The following is a 24342-nucleotide window of genomic DNA, read 5'->3' on the forward strand; positions in this document are numbered from 1 at the left end:
GGAAATTATTAATTAACTTATATTAAAAATTAAAAGATAAATTAATTTAATTTTGTAAACAATATATTTAAAAAGAAAATAAATTATTTCATATATTTAAAAAATGAATAATTTAGTATATATACTTTTGGAAATTTACGAGCAGCCAACATTCAATATATCTTTTTGATTCTTTTTACCAGCAAATTAGACATTGGGTTTTCGTGTGCATCGCACGATCCCCTACTAGTATGATTGAAAAAGTTAATCTATAAATTAATTTAATTATGGCTGCTACTTAACTTTATATATTTTCTTATATTTAAGTAACATTTAAAAAAATTATAACATTTAATCACTAATAAAGTAAAATAAATAAAACAAAACACAAAATACTAATATGGAAAAAATAATTGTTTTATTAAGTAATTAGTATTTATTTATTATTTATGTTAAAAATTATTAATATAATTGATCCAAATTATTAAATTACTAAATTATTTTCTTAATAAATTGCTAAAATAAAGATTGATTATTTTAAAATAATTATTTTTAAATCCCGTGCATTGCACGGGTGCCCCGCTAGTTGTTTGATACAGACCGTTCCTGAGTTCCTGTAAAAGGAAGAACGCTGCCACGTATGTAAGTTATGGTCGGTTCGGGCGGGTTACCCGAATTCGGTCAACGTCCAAGGGGGCTGCAACTCGAGTCCATCAGTCCATCAGGCTATCACTGATGAGTGAGTGGTCTGCGGCTCTGCCGTTTCCAGTCGTCCAACGAGGGTACTTTTCCTTGGTCTTTCCTGTTCCCATCTCTCTCCCCCCAGGCCAAGCCTCGTGTAGTTGTATTCTTGCTCGATCGCCATTAACGCTCTTTGTGAAGCTTCTCTGATTTTTTTTTTCTTCTTTCCTCGATTACCAGATATGTTCGCTTCTAGGTTATTTTCTCGGTTTTCGAGGAACAGTTTGACTCTCTGCAGAAGTGTCGTCAATTCTCCACAAGAGATACTCGTCCTGTCCACTTATTTTCACTCTTTGTGTGGATCCACTACTAAGGTAAGGACCGAGGAAACTCTGATTTTTGTTTAAAGGGGTTTGGGTTTATTGTGATTTTATGAGGTTCTGTTTGAAACCATGAAATTTTAACGTTATTTCGATTCATTTTGATAATATTGTGTTCTGGTTGGATTCCTGTCTTGTTTGCTACATGAGAGGCGGAAGGGTGTAGGGTTAAATACTAAACTGTCACGTATTCTACCAAGGGAGTGTTTACTACTTTTATGTAGTATTGTGTTTACGGACTACGTCTTAGCTATATTTTTGGATTTAGATAAGTGATTTAAGCTGAAATGCAATGCTTTGGGTTGCTCTAGAGGGTGAGCTTCAAGGGTTTCGAATAGAAGTGTTCTCTATTACATTTCTTTCTGTTTTGAGAAAAAAGAAATTTCTTTTTCTTTCTCTTGTTTTTCTTTCCATGAATAGACACAGAACGACCAAAGGCAATGAACTAAAGGCAGGAACCACAACTCAAAGAAGTAGCAACTACTTAGGTAGCATCTCCTGAGTTCTGTATAAGTGCACCGTTCAATGTTTTTATGGAATGAGAATTGGGCATGTAATTGAACAGCTACACTAGATATTCAATAGAGAATCTACTTTCTGAACCGTCCTATTGATATTGGACAAATACCTTGCTGTTTTCTGATCCTTTCAATGACACCAAGAAATTTGAGGCCTTCAAGGAGGGAAGAAGTCTGAGAAAGTTTAGATTTTCCATCACCAAAGTTTAGATTTGCATATAAATGGACTCAGGTTACCCATGAAGTTTGGCTTCATAGAACCTGGCACGGGGGGAGGGGGAATGGTTGTAATCAATTGAGAAGCTTGATTAATGTCCCTTGAACTTATCCCTTAGAATACCTGTAGGAAGAGAGACAAAATGCAATTGAAGTGATCCAAGTGATGTCCTAGATTTCAATTAATCTGGGCCATCCAAATAAATGAACTCAAGAATGGATCTCTTGAAAGTAATGAATTAATCATGACCATTCAAGTATGTACCGATATCTAAACTGATCTCAGCCATTCAATTAATGCATGGATTTTTCTAAAGCATAAAATCTATTGTGAAAAAAACCATCCAAATTATCAACTTAATTTTGGAATATGTTAGTTTATGTCTAAGATGTTAGTACATCACTTGGATGGATGATATTAATCCACTTATCCAGGAGGCCACTTTAGCGGCTAGGACTTTTGGGTTCGTTTGGTGCATTATTTGGATGGCTTTGATTTGTTGAAACCTTGGTATGCTACTTGAATGGTTGAGATTAATTCATTGATATTAAGAAACCACTTTGATAGCCTGGACTGTTAGATTGATTTGGTACTTCATTTGGATGGGTTAGATCAGATGGAATCTTGGTACATCATTTAGATGGGCTAGATTAGATGAAGTTTTTACACCATTAGATAGATGTTCAGGGTTCATTAACTGATTTTGGAGGCCTTTTTGATGGTCCATATCTTAGGTTTTACTTGACAACTTACTTTACATGGCTTAGATTTTTTAGATACTTTCATGCTTTTTTTTGTATGGATGAGATTAATTAGAATCTTTATACATTACTTGGGATGGTTGAGATTAATTCATTGATCTTAAGAGACCATTTTGATGGATATTTGTGATGATTGGGTACAGCATTTGGATGGGCCAGATTAGATGAAATCTTGGTAAACTATTTGGATGGTTGAAATTAATTGACTAATCTTAGGGCGTTATTTTGATGGCTCAGATTTTAGATGTTATTTAGTACTTCATTTTATGTGGTTGTATTTTATAGATTTTTTAAAAAGCTACTTGTATGACTGGGATTGGTGGAAACCATGGCCACTCACACATATCAACAAGGAATGGGGCTTTACCTTGTATTTCTTATAAAATGCATGTTATTCTTCAACAAAAAATTGTAATTGCTCAGTCATTGTTAACAGCCATGGTGTGTGCAAAGTTTGGTGGCAAATTTGTCACAAAAAAAAAATGTTTAGGGTGCTAAGTGATAGACTCCCAAAACCATGGGGTTTGTGTGGAGTTTACCTTTTTAATTATTTTGATATACTTCACTTATTATCAATAGAAAATCTTGATGCAGATATCATTGCTATTATTTTATACTTCATTTGTGTCTTGGGTACAATTTGTCTTTATGAGCAGGTGTACTTGACTGTTGCTTAGAGTTGGTTACTGTTGATAACACACTTGTTAACAATTCTGTGGATTAGTAGGTTTTTGGCTACCGTGAACATTATTCTTGGGGTTTGTGTGCCCTCCATGGTGCTAGGTATCAAATTCATCATGATAGCAGGTCTATGGTTGAGGTTAGTATTATATTCATATTTTCTCATTTTGTTGCTAACATCCTATTAATTTTCTGTGGTGTTTATCCTTTTTGATGGATCACTTGGAATTTTATTAGATATAGAGAAAGAATGAAATATATAGAGAGCACACCCAACAGACTCAGGCAAGCACCTGCCACCTAATCCCCAGCTCCACCACATTTCATCGTCCCTCAGCTGTCCCCAAAACAGTTGAATTCTGTTTACACCCATCTAGATGATTTATCAGTCATACAGTTGGGTGACTGATGTACCCAATCACAATGTCTTATTCTGCCCCTCCCCAAGTCTTGTATTTCCTTCATGATATTTTGATGTTGCCAGGTGCATCTACTATTGTTCATAACCACTCCATTACCACCCGTGAATCCCCTTCCGTTGTCAAATTATTGATATTAGTAATCTTGCCAATATTTAGATTTTAGATTCTGAAGTATAGCTGTCAAATCTGCTCTAACGGAGCCTCCATATCAAATCAACGGAAAGTAGGCGAATTGAGCCTGTTTACAGTCTTAGAATTCATGGAAGAAGAGAAGGGAAAAAGAAACAATGTATTGGAAGTCAAAAGTAAGTGGGGCGGAAGCCCCTCTTATTATTTATATTAGTGCAACCATAATTATGGGCAAAAAGACTATTCTGCCCCTAATGCTAAACAGAACTAATGAACCTACATAAAAACACCCCCCTCAAATTGGGTCATAGATACCAATCATTCCCAACTTGTTACAAAGACCAATGTGGTGGGGGGTAGACACTCCCTTAATAAGGATATCAACTAACTGATTCAAAGAAGTAGCATAACGAAAACAAATATCACCAAATTCTAACTTCTCTCTGATGAAATACTTGTCCACTTCAATATATTTTGTCCTATCATGTAGAATTGGGTTGTGTGCTATGTTGATAGTCACCTTGTTAACACAATACAAGGTAATAGGGCCTGTCATTGGAAGTCCTAGTTCTAGGAGTGAGTTCTTTACTTATAGTAATTCAATAACTCCATGTGCCATAGCATGGTGCCCAGCTTTTAGCATTTGACTGAGCCACTAGTGATTGCTTCTTACTTCTCTCAAGTTACTAGATTACCTCCTACAAAAGTATAGTAACCAGAGGTTGATCTCCAATCACCTATGGAGCTGGCCCAATCTGCATCTGTATAGGCTTCAAACCAGTGTTTTAAAAGTGCAAGGCGCAAGGCGAGGCACACACCTTTTTGAAGCAAGGTGCAAAAAAAATTGCTAAAAATTAAAAAAGTCAAAAAATTAAAAAATGCCAAAAATTTCAAAAATTTCAAAAAAATGCAAAAAATAATAAACATAATATTAATAAAAAAATATAAACTTCAATTTCAAAATGAATATTTTAAAAAAGTAAAAAACCTATTATCCAAAATTAAAAACATAAACATAACATGTAAAGTATATTCAAATGAGAATTTAAAAATAAAATCAAGGGTAAATTACATATAGGTACCCTATTCTTTGGGGGTAGTGATAGATAGGTGCCCTGAACTATCAATTGCAACACTTGAGTATCTTGAACTCTCAAAAATAGACACTTAGGTCCATCCGTTAGTATTCCGTCAGTTAAACATTACATAATGCCAAAAATACCCTTCTCATGTATTTAAGATCATTTTCAGGTAACCGAACGTCTCCCCACAATGACATTCTCACATGGACAACAAATAACATATTCAAAATTTCTGATGACGACATTCTCTGGTGATGATTTACTCCATAGAATGATCTCAATAATACATGAGAAGGGTATTTTTGACCTTATGTAATGTTTAACTGATGGAATACCAATGGATGTACCCAAGTGTCTATTTTTGAGAGTATAGGGTACTTAAGTGTTGCAATTGATAGTTCAAGGTACTTATCTGTCACTACCCCCAAAGTACAAGGTACCTATCTGTAATTTACCTTAAAACCAAACATACAAAACATTTTCAAGCATGTAAAACCTCACAATCTCTTTTTTTCCTCAATTGCATTACTTTAAGTAGCTAACGTGATATAAAACATATTACATTCCTGATTCTACGAGCTGCCTTTGTGCCACACCCCTTGAGGCAAGACTAAACAAGTCCATGTTAGGGTCTTAAATTCTTAGTTCTCACACAAAAAATAATGATTTTATAATTTTAATTGCTTTTTAAGAAGATATTTTATTAGGATGAATGAATGAACAACATTACCAAATATGGGGTAATGAACAACATTACCCCATAATGATGCCATAAGCTTGGTCAATCAATCTATGAATTCACCTCACGATGTATGCATCATTTTTTTTATCAATGAGATGTATGCATCATTGTTAAGATATTTTATGTAAACTCCAGGAGAAGGGTAATGCCCATCATCTAACCATTGGAGCAAATGCAGATAAGAAAGGGGTAAATAGGGAAAGTTTGTAAGAATACAATGGGTGGGGAGGTCAGCAAACTCTATGGCTGATGGTCTTGCAAAGCAAGGGGTAAATAGGGAAAGTTTGTATTGGGCTCAATTGTAGACTGAATCTGTTTTCTATCTTTTGTCTTTATTCTTACTGGTAGGAGAGGACACAGCTCGTGCCTCTCCAAAGGAAACTTGTAACTGTACTAGTTTTTATTAATGAAATTGATCCTTTTTAATTATCAGAAAAAAAAAACAACATTACCCCATAACTCATTAATAATCTTCCAATCCACCTCCTCCAACTAAGATTCTTGCAAGAGTAACACCTCAACCCTGAAGCTTCTCACAAAATTCGTGACCACCTCCCTTCTTTCTGGATCTCACAACCCTAAAGCAAATCCTCATGCTCAAGACTTTTCTTTCCTTATCTCTCTTTTTTTTTTTTTTTTTTTTTTTCAGTCTCCTTTCTTCCCTGATGCCCTTTTTCTTTTCCACACTCTTCTTTCCTTCTTCCTCCACTTCTTTAAAAGCTTCCCTTGCAAACTCTTCTCCCCCTAGAAAAAATAACCCCAGAATCTTACTGACCTTTATCCCCGTATCAACCACACTCTCAAAATCTTCAGTCTGTCTAATCTGGTGTGTTTCATCTATCATCACCTGCTCTTGTTCCTCTCCTTCCTTTTCTCCCTTGTCCTCTAAAGGCTTCATCCTATATTTCTTTCTCTGATACACTTAGTCCCTCCCTAACCCCTTATCCCTACTCTCTTCTCCTTATCCGCCCCTTCTTCCTCTCTTGAGAATTTTGTTGTGGAGATAAGCTGTTTTGTTCTTGACTACTAGTAAGAACTCCATTTCAGATAAAGACATTGTGGGTTCAAATACTAATGAAAACTAAAATCAAATTATTTCAGTTCAGATGGTTTTCAAGCATTGTGTAACTTTTTTTTTTTTTTGATAGGAAACGTTCAAGCATCGTGTAACTTAGCCATGGAACCAGGTTTCTATTGACCCTGAGTTTTCATGATAGATGTTTTACTGTAAGAGAATTGTGCAACTACATGTTTCCCTATCTTTTCTTTCAAACCAAACGCATCCCAAGGAGCCCTTCTCTTTTTTATGTATAAGCTTTATGAAAGTAGCATTGTTGCCTTTGTTGATTTTTGCAGATTGATAGAAATCCTTAAACACCTTCAATAGGTCTGTTCTATGACATCCCAGCATTCATGATAAAAAGCCATGGTGAACTCATCAGGCATTTATTTTCTTCAGAGAGCAAGGCCCTTCCAACACCTCCAAGAAAGGTCCCCAACATCTATCTGAGGAGTAGAGATCTTTAAATTGAAGGACTATCTTGAAAAGCCCTTCCCTACCTTGAAAGGCCTCAAACAGATTTTTCTGGCATTTATGCTTGCCCATTTTACATCTCTCTTTTACACAATCCCTTGGTACTAATAACAAATGAAATAGATTGTGAATAATGAGATTGAAAAAGGGGTCTTCAACAGTTCAGTAACCCTTGAAATTTAATTTCTACCCAGATTATATTCCTCTCATTTATCCATCATCTGCCATGGGAGATCTAAATTCTACTATGATAGACTGTAAAATAAGTTTAAAATGCTATAGTCATGTATATTGATAAAAAAAATAGTCATGTATGTACTTAAAGTGCAGGAGGGTATGCCATGTGATAGATTTTTAAAGATAGTAGAGGTTGCATGTAAGGTGCATGACATTGCCATGTGATAAATTTTTAAAGATAAAATTCTATGGTCATGGCTACATGTAAGGTGGAGAACATTCCATGTGATGGGCTTTTTTGGGGAGGTGAGGAATTTTCTATGGAGGCCTTTGAGGAGTTCGAGAGAAAGAGGAAGAGAGTTTGAAGAAAGTAGTAATTGGTGAGGGAAGAAAGAAAGAAGTGGGATGAGGATGTTGATAAGCTTGATGGAGTGTTTGAGGGTAAGGAGATGGTCTCGGGGTTCTGCAATTCAAGGAGCTGGATGAAGGTGTCCGGAAGTGTGCTTTTTGGTTTTTGTGTTGTTTGGCTGTATTCTGGTGTCATAGGTTCATGTTTGTGTCTGTAACTTTCTCTTGGGTGATTTCTTATCACCTTTCTCTTGTATTCTCTTTTTCTTTTAATGAATTTATCTTTATTCTTCAAAAAAAATGTTTAAGCTCTGTTCTGCTCCAGCCAATCTCCATTACCACTGTTGTTTGCGTTCTGCTTGTATGGACTGAATCCCTGGGGTACTTGTGTTTCTTCATTGATCACCTATAGCAATTTGCTTCATGTGGATGTACAAAACTAATGCTTAGTGACCTAGTCTTCTTAATATCATCATTGAGGCAAAAAGCCTCCTTGAATTTGATTCCTTCACTTTCCTTGTCAAGCTGAATGCTTCCCAAATTTCCATAAGTGCTTGGGCTGCTAATGCTATGCCACTAACATCAAATATGAAATTTCCAACAATATATCATCACCAGGCTTCCTTAGTGGGATATCTTATTTCTGCTCGTGTGTCTTATTTTCTCTTATCTTTAGTCATCCTATTGAGATACACGATTTGACATTTCCCAGGAGCAGTTGGACCCATTTTCCCTTGTTGCTGATGAACTGTCAATTCTTGCAAATAGGTTGCGGACAATGGTGGTTGCTGAGGTATTGAATCTTCCATCTTTCCACAACCTCATGATAAAGTTGTGGACTTCTTTTCATGCCTATCTGCTTGGCTGGGGAAGAAGAGATTATAATGTGTATAAAAAATCATGGACTTACATCTCCTGCAGGTCCCTAAGCTTGCCTCAGCTGCTGAATATTTCTTCAAGATGGGGGTAGAAGGAAAGAGATTCCGTCCCACGGTAAGATCTTATAGTTACAGATTTTGAGGTTTATGACCTGATTGCAGAGGGTTCTTTATCTATCAGTTTGTATTTCATTGCATTCTTGATGGAATGTGATCTTATTGCTTATCTTTGACTGTTCCTCATTCTTGGGTTGAGAAAAATAAATAGTTAAGTATAAAGAATTAATTATATTATTGATCATATTAATTTGATTCTCTGATCCTTTTGTTTTACTGGGAGAAGGGGGGTTGTACTGCTTTCTTTATCATTTGATAAAACAATTTGATCTTGCTGCTGATCCAAAATTACAAAAAAAAAAAAGAACGATTAAAATTACCTGTGCTTGAATTGTTTAGAGATGAACACTAATGGAGAACTAAGGGAGAGTGTAAGAACTAAGAAGAAATGAAGAGATGATAGGTTTCTATAAATTTCTGGTATTTAGCTATTCTACCCTATACTTCTATTTGAATAATGCCTTTTAGGTGAAAGATAATGCTAATGCAATTCAGATTTTGAAAGAGGAAGTAGCTACTCCACATATAAAGTGGATATTATCTCGATGATCTTGCAACTTTCCTGAAGCAGGTGAATGAGTATTATCATGGATAACTTGCCAAGTGAATTTTGATAGAGTTGCTCTCAGGTTTTAGTAAAGGGATCTGCTAATTGATGCTTTAGTCTTAAGTATGGTTTGTACTTTGTGGATCTCCACCTTGGAATCTTCTATTGGTTTAAATGGCAATTAGCATTTGTCCTTGTTCTCTAATAAGACACTACAATAGCTGAAACTGGACAGCCACCTGATTGTTGTACCAAAGTTATGTGAGAAAATTAAGAGTTTGATGTAGCTCAATTATGAAATGCTTTAACCATGGAAACTCATTGACAGCATCTCCAGTAGCATGATGCTCAGCTTCTACACTTTTCAGGTAAACAAATTACTTCAAACAAAAACACAACAGCTTGATGCTGCTTCCTACTATAAAATTTTCTTATCTGCATTTGCTCCAATGGTTAGATGATGGGCATTACCCTTCTCCTGGAGTTTACATAAATAATCTTAACAATGATGCATACATCTTATTGATGAAAAAATGATGCATACATCTTGAGGTGAGTTCATAGATTGATTGACCAAGCTTATGGCATTATTTTGCCTGTATGATTGCAACCTATCAACTCTGGTAATTTGGTAAAGTATGATGCTTGAAAACGTCCCACATACCTGTGAGGCTGTGACCTGTACTGGCATGATGGGAATAACAATTCTTGCACATGTGTTGCTTCTATATTTTTAACATAATATTTATTTTTGATTTATACTGTATAATTGCATTTTTTCATCAATGTTCTTATTTAACCAACAAAATTTTAAATGCCTTACTCTAAAAGGAGTTTTACAAGTATCATTTGGTTTTGCATGGCAAAACGATCAGACATAGTAAATAGCTACAAAATCTGAATCAAGACATTTTATGTACATATTATTTATGTACCTATTTGCATATTTTGAGAAATGAACCATTGTACTATTTCTCAGTCTCTGAATCCATATCTATATCATGGCATCTCAGCTAATAGTTACTCTGATAAGTAATTGTCATGAAGGTTGGTTGCCCCTTTGAAATGCCAGTCAGTTTACTGTCCTCTCATGCTCTTATCACCCTCCTTCAGAATTTACACACACATAACTGCACATATCTGTGCATGTGCTTGCACGTGTTATGTGTTTTATTGAAATGATAACCTTGGAGGGGAATGGGTTGGTTTGGGGTTGAGAAGACCTTTAAGAGATAATGAACCATGTGAGTTGATCCCTTTGCTTAATCTACTTCAAGCTGTAATTTATCTCTTTTGGGTAATGATGAGAGGATGTGGGCTCCTACTGTTGAGGGCACCTTCACTTGCGCTTCTATTTGTGAACCTTTCTACCCATTATCTGAGGAACACTTTTTTCTGACTAAACAGTTGTGGCATAGACCAAGTTCCCTAAAGTCAAGACTTTCTGTTAAGATGTTGCCAATCAAATCATAACACCTACTATAGACTCCAAAGTGGAAATGCTGGTCTCTCTCACCTTGTGTGCACCTCCTATGCTTGACGAGTGGGAAAACACCAATCACCTATTATTGCACTGTTTCTATGCCTCTAGAATGTGGCAACACTTTTTATCTGGTTGAAAGAGTTTGGGAGGCACCAACTGAAGTTGTGGACTTGCATAAGATGGATGTGATAAGTTGCTTTATGCCTTTACACAGAGGCAAAAGATCTTGTGGCAATGTATTCGGGGGGCAGTTCTATGGGGACTTTGGAGTGAAAGAAATGCTAGGATATTTGAGGAGAGGTACAAGCAACTGGAGGAAGTCATTGAACTTACCTTGATAAGGGCTGTACTTGGGAGTGGCAACTGTTGCTGGCTTTCATATTAACAAACAGAAAAGAGTGGTTCAGAGGGCTCCTCCAGAAGCAGGGTGTTTAAGTTCAACTTTGATGGGTGCTGCCTTGGAAATCTGGACCTGTTTGGTGTGGGGGGTTTTGTAAGGGATCATAGTGGCAACATAATTCGTAGTTTCTCAGGCCTAGTTGGGCAGGGCAGTTCTATAAGGGCTGAAATGTTGGCCCTAATCCAAGGCTTAAAACTAATGCTGTCACAGGGGTTCAGGAATGTAGTAGTGGAAGGAGACTGTCAAACTATTATATGCTAGATGATGGCACATGATCAGATCCAATGGGAGTTTAGGCTGTTGGTGAGACTGGTTGATTCCCTATGTGTCACCTTGAATGCCTCATTCAAATGGTTCCTAGGAATGCTAATATATTGGCAGATGCTTTGGCAAGAGATGAGGTTCGGAGGGAAATGTTAAAATGGGACTGCCCAGGGCTGGGTTGTAATTTGTAAAATATTATAGTACTTTTGTTGTGCTAAGTCTCTCTCTGTTGAGAGATATTATATACTTTTTGGCCTGCTGCCCACCCTAATGAACAGTATGGTATTTTTTTAATGAAATCTATTCAGTCAGTTATCAAAAAAAAAAAAGTTGGGCACACAACAGAGAACATTCTTATCCATCATAATTTATATTTCATTCTTTTCCATGTAAGTAGTTATATGCATATGGAATTACAGAAATATGTTGGTTGCAGGTTTTATTGTTGATGGCATCAGCTTTGAATATGCCAATGCCCAAACCAGCTCCTGATGGTGTGATTGATACGTTACCAGAGAATCTGCGTGCGAAACAGCAGTGTATTGCCGAAATAACTGAGATGATCCATGTCAGTTTATTGGAATTATGCTTTATTTGTGTATGCTTGTCATGATTGTTGGAGTACCAACATTATATAACTGAAAATTTTGATGTTGCTTATTACAAGGTCTTTCTCTCTGTCCATGTAATACGTTTTACTGGTCAACTTACCTTTTTGTTCCAAACTGTCCAGTTGATGAAACACCTCTTGGTGTGACATATTTAGAAATTTATGGACAAATTGTTCTAAACTTCTAATGTTCTTATGTTGACTTGATGGGATGGACTATTTTTTTGGATAATTCCCTGTTTTCAGTTACTACCCAAAAAGGATGAATGGTTTTGCTAAGATCATCTAGGTAGGGCAACTATATTTCTGCCATTTGTCCAAGAACTACTATACTTATTTATTTATTTATTTTTTTTGGGGGAGGTCTTTTTTAAACAAATCAAAATACCTTTATTTCATGTAGTAGCCAGAATCGACTTTTCTTGTAATGGTCATGCTCTTCCTCACTCTTTAATCTCTCCATTCTAATCTTTATTATTATAAGATTGTAATATGTAAAAACAAGAAGCCGTGCTCCAAAAACATGCCCCCAGCTAGTGTCAGACTCTCTCTCTCTAGTTATACATCCATGTATCTCCAAATGAATATTATACGCATTGACCTACAGGTTTTCCTTTTGTGTGCATGCATATTACATTGCCAGGTCACCATATAGTTTAAATACAGTATATGTTTTACTCTCCTGTTAATCTCTTTCTTATTTACAGAACAACTTTCCAACTAATTTGTTCCACACAGGTGGCAAGCCTTCTTCATGATGACGTCTTGGATGATGCAGAAACAAGGCGTGGTATTACTTCATTAAATTTTGCAATGGGAAATAAGGTATATTTCCTTTACTTTCTTTTTTTTTTTTTGCTTCAGGTGTGTATTTTCCTGGGTGTATTCCTTATCACCCTGTTGTGTTCTCTTTTCCCTTCTTCATCTATAAAGTTTATTTTTATTTATCTTAAAAAAAATAATAAATGGACAGATTTATTTTTGATTAGTTTGAAAAGTGTCTTATATATATATATATTATGGATTCACATATTTGTAATGGTTTATCAACTTCTGAATTGCCTTTTACTGTTTGTAGACCAGTAATGGCCTATAACTTTTAAATAAACAAAATTCTTTTCAAATACCCAATGCCTTGGTTTGCATAGTGGCTGGGCATGTTTAACATCAGTTTAGCTACTTGAAGTAATGCAACTGGGAGAGAAATAAACAGATTGAAAGTTTCACATGCTTGAATTGCTGAGTGGTTGAATATGTTTTATATGTTTTGTTTGCTTTTATTTCTATTTTTTAACTTCGAATGTCTGTTATATGTTCTTTTTTTAGTATTAACGGTACAGATTTAATAATAAGAAAGTAGAAATCTTCTGAAACAAAAAAACTGTAAAAGAAAAAGGAAGAAATGAAGTGTTTTTGTGAAAGAAGAGAAGAAGAGAAAGAGTAAAGAAAGGAAGAGAAGGCAAAAACTGATCTGGCCGCTCTCTCCCATTAGTATTTGTACTTAAAATAAAAACTATGTACAATGACTTGTATCCCCTATAAGGGCGGCTGATACAAAAACTCAATAAAAACATAAAAACACTGCTCTAAAAGCTCCCAAATAATATGCTGCAGTCCCCACTTCCTAACTAAACAAATAATAAATAAAATCAAGTAACAAAACTGTAAAAGTCCTCAACAAACAAAAGTATACAATATGAAGAGCTGACCCTTAGAGGTGGTTAGCCACAGTTAACCATATCTAAATAGCCCATAACAGAAACTTTACAATTCCCTCCTTTGGGTTAGTAGTCCCTAATATATTTGATTATTCAGTGCCCCTTGTTTTGCTAGACTTATCTACCAAAGCATTGGCAGGCCTCAGAACCCAAACTTTAGCTCTTAAGTTGTTCAGCATATCTTTCACCTTCATGTTTATGTATATTAATGTGAGCCAATAGGCTTTTTAAAACATTTAGTTTCTTTTAGAAATCAAGTTTGCATAAAATCTGTATTAATTTTATTGTTTGTTTTTTCCAATTTTATTTTTATTTTTTTGATTTTTCAAAAAATTTTTCTGCACTGCTTCGAAATGGCACGTGAGGTCCTTGTGCTTTTAAAGGATTTGTGGCTCCACCCTTGTATACAAGTATATGCGAGAATTAATGATCAGTCCCGTTGTCTAACTCCATATGCTTATTACTGAATGGAAATAATGAACTCATTATTAAAATATACTGCCAAGCCCCTGTTCTATAAAATCAGATGTTTCCATGCCTGATTTCATTCATCCAGTCCTACTAACGTCATTATCAATGCAACAACATTTCAAATTTCAAACTAGCCAGCTTAAATGAGTGAATAGGGAGGCTCTTTTTTGGGCTAGTTTTTAATATTTTTCTTTGCATTCCCTGTGTTTTCTGTTTTTGGGGAGCTAAGTTATTTTATCTCCCCCTTTATATACTTATTCCCTCTCTTCTCTTAATTTAATGAAAATGATGTTATTGATAAAAAAAAAAAAAGAGTACCAATAATTTGGCCTGCTGTGTGGACCAAATCAGATTTTTATTACTACCAGTATTAAAGAAGAAATTGAAAGCGTATTTAAAGTAAATGACAAAACCATTGACTAGTCTAAGGGGGTTTAGGGATAGGGAACATAGTGCTGAAGAATGTAGCCCTTCTAGTGAAATGGCTATGGAGATGGCCCCGAGAGAGAGAGAGAGATTATGGCATGAGGTGGTGGCAAGCATTCATGGTTATGTAGGAAATGGTAGGGATTCTGGGATATTTTGCTGAGCTACCCTTACTACACCTTGGAAGGCTATACATGGTATTCTCCCTCGCTTCCTCAGATTCATTAGGTATGATGCTAGTTCTGGTAATGCTATTATGATTTGGGAGGATATTTGGGTGGGTACTCAACCCCTCAAAGATTGTTTCCCCTCGCTCTATTCCCCCTCCCTTCACAAACATGAGTCAGTTGCAACTTTTCTCCCGAGTCCGTTAAACCCCTTATCTTTAAATTAGGACTTTGGGTTTCATAGAGGGTTAAGGGATGGTGAGTCGAGTTGTGTTATTGAGTTAATTCATTTACTAGAATCTGTTTGCTTGGACCCCACTTCTTCTGATCAAAGGGTTTGGACTCCTCTTCCAAAAGGTACTTTTACTTGCTCTTCTTTTCTAAAATCCCTTGGTTCCAACCCCATTTCCCAAGGATTCCCTGTCAAAGAAGTTTGGGCGCGGCCTATTCTCCCAAAAATTGCTATATTTTGCTGGGAAGTCTTTTATGGGAAAATCAGTACTTTGGAAAACTTACAGAAAAAGAGACCCTCTCTTTGTCTTTCCCCAAATTGGTGTTCCTTGTGTAAGGCTGAGAATGAGGACTGTTTCCATTTGCTGATCTCCTGTTCCTTTGCTACAACTATATGGAGGTGGAGCCTTTGTTTATTTGGAGGTAGATTGTCTATGCCTTCTGATTTAAGCTCGTTATTCAACCCATCTGTCTTTGTTTGGCACACTAGAAGAGGTAAGGTCATGTGGAAATGTGTCAGGGCAACCACTTTGTGGATTCTTTGGGAGGAAAGGAATGCAAGAATTTTCTTATAGAAGGAAAGAAGGTTGGATGAAATGAATGATTGTATCCTAACAAGAGCAATCCATTGGCTGAAAACTGTGGATATCTTTGATGGCTTCTCCTTTGATGACTTGTGGAGGAATTGGCTAGTAATAACTAACACTTCAACAAAGAAGGATAGGATTCTGTCAGAATGGGTTCCGCCTTTAGAAGGTGTCATCAAGCTGAACTTTGATGGAAGCAGCCAAGGCAACCCTGGGCCTTTAGGTATAGGGGATATCCTGAGAAATAAGGACAACAACATAATTTCCCTATTCTCAGGACCGGTGGGAGTGGGGGATTCCACAAGGGCAGAAATCCTTGCTGCAGTACATGGAATTTAGATAACCAACTTGGGGTGGAGCATCTCCTAGTTGAAGGGGACTCTCAGGTGGTAACAAGGTGGCTCCTAAACTTGGATACCACCATTTGGGGCTACAAAGATCTCATAAAAAAAGTAAAGTGGTTAACTAGTATGAGAGTTGAGGTAAAATGGGTTAGTAGGTCTGCTAATTCTTAGGCTAATGCTTTAGCCAAATAGGGGGTTTCTAGGGAAGATCTTTTTTGTGCTTCTTTGTAAGTTGTTATTAATTTGGAAATCTGTACTTAACTAGCCCGAAGAGGCTGAAACTCGTGCCTTTCCTTGGGGACTTTGTACTATTGTCTATTGTTGATTAATAAAATTATTTCAATTATCAAAAAAAAAAAAAACAACCATTGACCAGTCTAAGTATTTCATGGAAGTCATTTACCACTTTGTTTGAACTGTAAGTTCATGTCAAGAAATTGGAGATAATTTATACATAGAAGAAAACCATTGCTCCGACACTCTCAAAACTTTCCATGAATGTCAGTATAGTAACCACTTGGGACTTTTTCTCCCATTCAATATAAAAGACAAGAAAAAGAAAAAGAATAAAAAAAAGAAAGGAAAGGGAAAGAAAAATAAAGAAAGAAAGAGAAAAAAGGAAAAGAGAAGGAAAGAGACGGGGAAATGTTGTTCAACCAAGACATATTGATTGTTTTCTTCTTCTTGACAAGGTGCCCCTATCTCCTAGGCTTGCCTTGGTGCTTCACAGCCTTGAAAACTATGCGTTATTTGTGAAGGTGCCACTGATGCAATTCAAGTTCATGCCCTGAGAAACACCATATCATTTTAAAGCAAGTGGGCCTAATTTGAACTCACTAAAGGGCTTTCAACAGCTATTTTGGTTATTGGGTTTCCAACAGCTAGTTCATTAAAAGCTCCAACAACTTGTAATAGCTAGTTTCTCATTTAATGCTTTAACAACTAGTTTTGCATTTAATACTCCAACAGCTGGTTTCTCATTTAATGTTCAAACAAGTAGTTTTATTCTCTATATTAAGCCTTATAATCTCAAGCTAGAGGCATCATGTTCTTTCCTTTGTTTTGAGAATCCTAGAGCTTTCTTTGAGAGTTGAGAGAGTCATTTCTTTGGGTGAATGAGTCCTCTCTTCTTTGGGTGAGTGAATCCCCAACCCCTTTGAGTTAGTGAGTCTCCAACCTTGTTGTCTCATATCGTAAGCTATCTTTGATTAATGAAGTTCCATTCAATTCTCTTCTTATTTTTCCTATTTCTTTGAGCAAATTTCTTTCTCATTCTCTCTTCATTTTTGAGCTGCATCAGCCACTCAACATGGCACACCAAGTTGGCATTTGCTGAGTCCATGAAGGAGTGAAGGATTGTAACAATTTGGCAAAGGGATTAGGGACTCTCATGATAAACATTTTTCCGAGTTTTTTTTTTTTTTTGACTTTTTTCTGAATAGTAAAAGTGAACTATCTTGCAATTTCCACCCCGAACCATGGTCAAAGGCATTACTTCAATACTAGTGTGTGCATGTTGTAAGTTTGTAACCGTTAAGCCAGCATATGGGTTGTTACATAGTTTAAAATGTTTATAAATTTCCTAATATTTCCTTGGAGGCATGCACATATTTCCATTTCCATGGGTACCGACACGAAATATTACTGGAATCAGCAATTTGACATATTCCTCAATGAAAGCTGCTAGTGCTATGTGGAGTACAAGAGATAGTATTATAACATAAGTTGGTAACAATGCTTTAGATATGTGGAGTATTAGTGTTATTGCCCACCTAATAGACATGATTACCATTTTAAGTCAGGTTGAAATTCTTTTCAAGCATGAAGTTAAATCTTAGTTTTTATTGTATAAAAAATTATTTGATCGACCTATTAGAATTGTTTGCACTTTATATGAGTTAAATTTTGCTTGAGCTTACTCTATCATGTAGTTTTGATGATTTGGAACAAGATAATAATGTAAAAGGACCCACCTATTCATCTTTTATCATTACATAAAATAGCATTCTATATTTTTGCATACTTCACAAAGTTTGCACCATGTCTAATTTTTACAATATTTCCATACAATGTTTCCGACATTTCTGACTTGTTTCCTGTATTTGGATGACTGGTATTTTCATTGACACTGACATTTTAAACCTTGGTTTGGTAAAGTTTACCAATTAATTATTAAGGAATTGTAAATGTTAATCAAAATTCTCTTTTACAATGCTACATATTGGTAATCCATTCTTTCATGGACATGCATTTTGCTTTTGACAATAGTTGGTTTACAACCTACAGTATATGTGATGCAGCTAGCAGTTCTAGCTGGGGATTTTCTGCTTTCAAGAGCTTGTGTGGCATTGGCTTCATTGAAAAACACTGAGGTATGCTTTTAGCTTGAACTTTGTTTCTTGAGCTGTGTTGTACTTTGAGCGAGGTGGTTGTAACTTTAATGGTTAGAGTTATGTTTTTCTCATTGAATGGATCTTAGAACTATGCACGAAAATCTCATCCTTGTGTATTTAACCATTTTAGTAGAACTTTTTAAATAGTCTTGTTCACATAATTTTAGTTATCAATCAATAGAAAATCTCAATGGGGCACATAAAATTGTAAAATTTGGGCTATAGACATTTAAGGCACATTATACTTTAGTTGAATTGGCCATTGCACCATTATCCCATAGAGACATTGATGATTGTTGGTGCTGCTTAGAGCTAGACTATAGTTCAGGGGCTTTTTATGCTGGCCTCCATTTGTTTTTGCATATTTCTTCCATCTTGTCACGCTTTTACACTTTTTTTTTGAGCAAAGGTAAAGTAATTTACATAGTTTTCAAGGTGCCAAGGCGAGGCTAGGCGACCATAGGGCGCCCGGGCGCCTAGCGTTGCCTAGGCGTTGGAATTTTAAAATGTTAATTTTCTTTAGTTTTTACTTCATCTATGCTTTTCTAAGCTATTTTATTGGTTTTGTGTGCTATCTAGCAAGCATGTACACTAGCTATTAACTCTATAAATCATTCAAAGTATAAATTTCATATAACTAGCAAGCATGTACACTAACTATTAACTGAAAAAAAAGTGCAGGAACAAGGAAGGGAGGAGAGGAGTATATGGGCGGAAGAAGAAGAGGTTTAGGGGATTAGGGGCAGGGAGGAGTATAGGCCCCTGTTTTTTCCATGGTTTTTAAAACCGACCCGGTGACTGAACCGGTAGGGGTCCAGTTCGACTCGAATGGCCCGTTCTGACAAAAAAATAAAAAAATAAAAAAAAATTGAAAAACGGTCAAAACCATTCTAACGGTTAACCAACTGGTTCAGTGGTTTTCTGACCAAAATCAACAGTTTTGGGGGAAACGGAACCGGTCAGGTGACCGGTTCCCGGTTTTTCCGGTCTGGTCCGGTTTTGAAAACCATGGTTTTTTCAAAAATAAAGGGACTGAGACTATCGACTGATAACAGTCAGGGGTGGAGCCCCTTTTTTTTTCAAAAGAAGAAGAAGAAGAAGAAGAAGAACAGGAGCTGTGGAGGAAGGGAGGAGTATAGGGGCAGAGCCCCTGTTTTTTGGAAAAAAAAGCAAAAAGTGACTGAAGCTGAGAAGAAGCTGGGCTGGAATAAGAAGAAGAAGAACTTACTTGCTGAAGCTGATGTGTGATGGAGTTGGGCTGGGGCATGAAGTCTTCGGTTTTCCTCCCTCTCCAATCGAACCGAAAAAACCCTTATGTTATGCATAAATAAAAGAAAAAGGCTTTGTATTGTTGTCTTAATAATAAAATGATAGCATGTAAGCGGTTTTATTTTAAAAGAATAAAACATCTAATAAAATATCAAAATAATAAATTAAAAAAAATTTCTTAGATATATGTAGGCACCCACTTAAGTCTCTGGGCAGGTGCCTAGTATACAAAATCCAGGGCGTTTGGGCAAGGCGACCATGGAAAACCACCCGCCTAGGCGTTGCCTTGACAACTATGGTAATTTATATTAATCACAAGAGAAACTTTTACAACTGGGGCTGTACATTAGGAATGTACAAAGCCAAAGATACATCACAAAAAAAAAAAAATCCTTGACTGCTTATAAAAAGATTATCAAAGAAGAAAAAAGAACTGTAGTTTTTCTTAAAAAAGTTAATGGTTTGCCAATTCAAATAACTTTTCTAGAGACTTCACTCTTCTAATTATTTGGCTTTGGTAAATGGCTTGGTAAAAGACTTCTTTCAAGCTAGAAGGGACATAGACAACAGGATCCCTTATCTCCCTTTCTCTTTACTTATGTGGCGGATGTTTTTATTTAAATAATTTCAAGAGCAGATAGTAGGCAATTGATCAAGGGTTGAAGAGTTGGGAGAGACAATGTGGTGGTTATTCACTCCAGTTTGAGAATGATATTATTGTTTTCTGTGGAGGGGGTGATGAGCAATAGGTGAGAAATATGAAAAAGGGGTAGTGGAGCTTTTTGAGAGGATGCCTAACTTGAAAGTAAGCCTTGATAAGAGCTGCCTAGTTGGGGTCAATATGGAGGAAAGATTACTAGGACACTTTGCTGGAATGCTGGGTTATACACTTGTCTCTTGGGCTTTGAACTACCCAGGGCTTTCCTTAGGAGCCAACCTGAGGGAGAATAGGTTTTGGAGATTGGATCCCAATTCTAGAAAGGTTTCTAAGAAGCTTGTAATTTGGAAATGAAACTATATCTCCTTGGAGGATGGAGCAACTCTCATTCAGTCCACTATTATCAAAGAAGAAACAGAAAAAAACAGAGAGAAGGTCAGGCTGGCAGCCCCAGTTCTTATATTTATATCTAGTGACATTACAATAAAGGTGAAAAGACACTTATGCCCCTGCAGCACATTATTTTAGAAATATAATCACTCCCCCTCAATTTGGAGCATAGATGTCTATCATGCCCAACTTGTCACAATGGTCATTGCTCTGCAAGTGATGAAGTCCCTGTATAACATCTGCAAGTGGCTCCTTGGAACTAACATATGGTGTGCATGGTGTGCACACCTCCACTTTCTAGCCTTTCCATAACAAAGTGTTTATCCACTTCTTTGTCCTTTGTTCTATCATGGAGCACCAGATTGGCTGCAATACTAATGGCAGCTTCGTTGTCACAATAAAGTGACATAGGACCATCCCCACCAAACCCCAACTCATTCAACATGTTTTTTATCCATACGGTTTCTTCAATTCCATGTGACATGGCCCTGTACTCAGCCTCTGCACTGGATCTGGCCACAACACTCTGCTTTTTACTCCTCCAGCTGACCAAGTTACATCCTACAATGGTGCAGTACCCACTGATGGACTTTCTGTCATCATTTGACCCAACCCAATCAGCATCTGTGTAAACTGATAGGTGAGTTCTGTGAATAGGTTTTTGTTCTATGACATGCCCATTGGACTTGAAGTGTGGACAAGCACAAGTCCATCCATACCTTGTGCTGATATTTAATTAATTATAATTGGGGAGATGAGGATTAATACTAGACCACTTGGTCAAACAGGCTTTGATACCACATTATCAAAGAAAAAATAGAAAAAAAATGAGGAAGAAAGGAGGGAGAAGGAGAAGAGGAGAAAAATTGATTGAGAGCCAAAAAAGATTGACCCGGTGGCTCCAGTTCTTATATTTATATGTAGTAGTGACTTTACAATAAAGGTAAAAAGACGCTTATGCCCTTGTGGCACATAAAGTAGGAAATTCAACATTCACCTTGGCTAATCTCCTGGTTTATTCATTTTTTTTTTGAGAAGGTAAAGTAACATTTTATTGATGAGAGAAGATACAATACAACAGCAACATAGTGGAAAAACACCAGGAGAATTATCATATTACAAAGTCCAAATGGAGTGGGATTCAAGAAGTTGAAAAACATTCTGGTTTTTAAATTCTGAAATTACAGATAACCAGGAAGCAAGTCTATTGACAGCAGTCTTAAGCAGGTCTTTAGGAGCTCTAGCTTTGTTGCAGAAGACGTGACTGTTCCTTTCAGACCAAACAGAAACCAGGATAACTGCAGGAATTGTTTCTCAGACCAGCTTCCCTTTCTTACTCAGACCAGAAAGCTTCCAACTACACAGCACCTCCTTTACAGATCGAGGCATAACCCAGCTGATGCCGGCTGATTTAATGAAATGCTCCCGTAACTTAGCAGACACTAGGGATGAGCAAGCGGTTTGTTTGGTTTAAAACCGAACCAAGAAAACCGAATTTTTAGAAACCGAAATATGAAATGTGGCAACCGAACCGAAACTGGATTTAGGTTAAATCGAACAAACCGAACCAAATTAATTTTTCAGTTAATTCGGTTTTTTCGATTAAAACCAAAAATAGCAAAAACTGAGAAAACGACACAAAATTGCAAAATGAGAGAAGAAGAAAAAGAAAAAAAAAAAAATAAATATTACATAACTGAGAGTAAGAGGCTTTGACAACCGACTTGCTTCTCGCTGTTGCCGTCTTCGGAGTATGAGACTATGAGGTTGTTGCTTTGGAGTTCAGAAAGAGGGAACTGGAAAAGTGGGAAGACAATCGACTCGCTGTTTGCCATTGCTGTTGCTGGAGTATGAGTTGTTGCTTCGGAAAGAGGAAACTGAGAAGTGGGAAGACAGTCAAACGCCAGTCGCCAGACACAGAGACTTGGAGAGGAATACTTATGCTCGTCAAGAAACGTTCGCTTACCCCTAATATTAATGGTTTTTCATTGCTCCTCTGGAAACCTCCTTTGGGAGTAAATGCAGAAACCTTTTTCGGGTATGCAATTATTACTTTCAGTGCTCATAACTAGTGAGAGAGAAGATAAAAATAGGGTGTACTAATGGCTTTTCTCTTTGATGGGACCGAATTTTTGTAGAGCAACTATATACGTGCATCATGCCATATCCCTTGTTGAAACTTGGAAGATCAATTAACAATGTATTGACGGAAAGGACCCTTAAAGGGGTAGCTCACTTCAGTTTCCCAAATACGACAGAAAACATGATAGAGTGATGACGGGACATCCCGCCTAGTTAGTCAGACGCATTCAATGCCTCTCAAGTCTCTGGTTTTGGTGGGCCTAAACAAAAAGGCTTTTAGTATAATTACTAATATACCCTTATAATTATCGATTATTTTGGTTAATCGAAATGCAAATACTCCAACCGAAACCAAAAACCGAATATTAAAGAACCAAAACCGAACCGAATGCACTGAAACCGAAATTTTGGTTCAGTTATTCGGTTTAAACCGAACTATGCTCACCCCTAGCAGACACGGGGCAATGAATGGAAAGATGATCACCAGATTCATGAACCAAGGCACATAGTCCACAGTTCAGATCAGGAATCTGAATCCCGTGCCTAATCAGATTAGTTCTAGACGAACATTTGTCTTGATCCAGTACCCAAACCAGAAAATTTGCCTTAGAGGGACTAGTAGAGACCCAAATCTGCTTGCTAGGGAATTCCACATTAGAACCTTGACTTAGTTTTTCAGCCATAGATTTAACTGAGAAACAACCATCACCACTCCATTTCCACTTCCATTCACCTTTCATATCAACAGAAACATGCTGATTCTGCAATAGCTGTAATAACTCCAGCAGCTGCTCCAGCTCCCAGTCATGGAGGTTCCTTCTAAAGAGGGGACACTAAACAGCACACCCCTCCTACTACTCAAAGGAGTCAAAGATTGATGCATCAGGGGAGGAGGCACATTGACAGAGGTTAAGGAAGACCTCAGCCAGGGTCCATGGGGGAGTTCAAACATCAGGGGTCCTTTCAGAATTTCAGCCTCTTTCAATCTCCAACCTTATATTCCAGACCTTCTGAAAAAGAGAGGAAGCTTTTCGTAATACCTTTCCACAAGGAACAGCCCCATGTCTAAAGAGGGTTCAAAGATCTCCAGTTACCCCAATCCACACCATATTTAGCAGAAACAAGAGACCTCCACCATGCATCCCTTTCAGAACCGAATCTCCAAATCCCTTTCAGAACCAACAAGAGACCTCCACCAGCAACAAGAGACCCCCACATTGTACTGATTTGGTGCCATACTATCTTAGTACGCATTTATCAATTTGACACCGGATGGTACATATGGGAGGGTAACCAAAACTGTGACTATGGTTTTCACATGTAACTATTGTGTCCTTCTTTATCAAACAGTATTACACATCTATGATGGTTTTCACTTGTTCTCAAATTTGAAATTAACCCCTTAATCCCATCTTGGTAAATTTTTGCCAAGTTGGTACATATGGCCCCATATTTGCCAAATAGCTATTAAGGAGATGGTGTGCACACAATAACCAACACCATTATGTCATTGTCCTTGAGTTAATTGTAATGAAACGTATTATCAAAATGAGGATGTCCATGCTCTCCCCATTGAACTTAGCCAACACCCTAGATCTTTCTTGATAAATTTTACCAAGATAACAGTTAGGGCATGCAATGCCACTATAGGAGGGT

General features: G+C 36.8%; 1 protein-coding gene across 2 annotated transcripts in view; it reads left to right on the top strand.

Annotated features, from left to right (window-relative positions):
- Nucleotides 1–638: 638 nt before the first annotated feature.
- Nucleotides 639–24342, top strand: part of GPS1 (geranyl diphosphate synthase 1) — a 42967-nt gene continuing 19263 nt past the window's right edge. Inside the window, exons 1-8 of one of the 2 annotated variants that reach the window (XM_088978125.1) lie at nucleotides 639–761; nucleotides 901–1034; nucleotides 3264–3356; nucleotides 8364–8444; nucleotides 8573–8644; nucleotides 11777–11908; nucleotides 12689–12775; nucleotides 18195–18266. In XM_088978125.1, the coding sequence (XP_088834251.1) occupies nucleotides 903–1034; nucleotides 3264–3356; nucleotides 8364–8444; nucleotides 8573–8644; nucleotides 11777–11908; nucleotides 12689–12775; nucleotides 18195–18266 (669 nt within the window). In that variant the 5' untranslated portion in view covers nucleotides 639–761; nucleotides 901–902. The other variant, XR_016109912.1, reaches the window with a different exon arrangement.

The sequence above is a fragment of the Nelumbo lutea genome, chromosome 3 (assembly GCF_056320005.1).
Source record: "Nelumbo lutea isolate HS-2025 chromosome 3, American lotus-T2T, whole genome shotgun sequence".
NCBI classification, from domain to species: Eukaryota; Viridiplantae; Streptophyta; class Magnoliopsida; order Proteales; family Nelumbonaceae; genus Nelumbo; species Nelumbo lutea.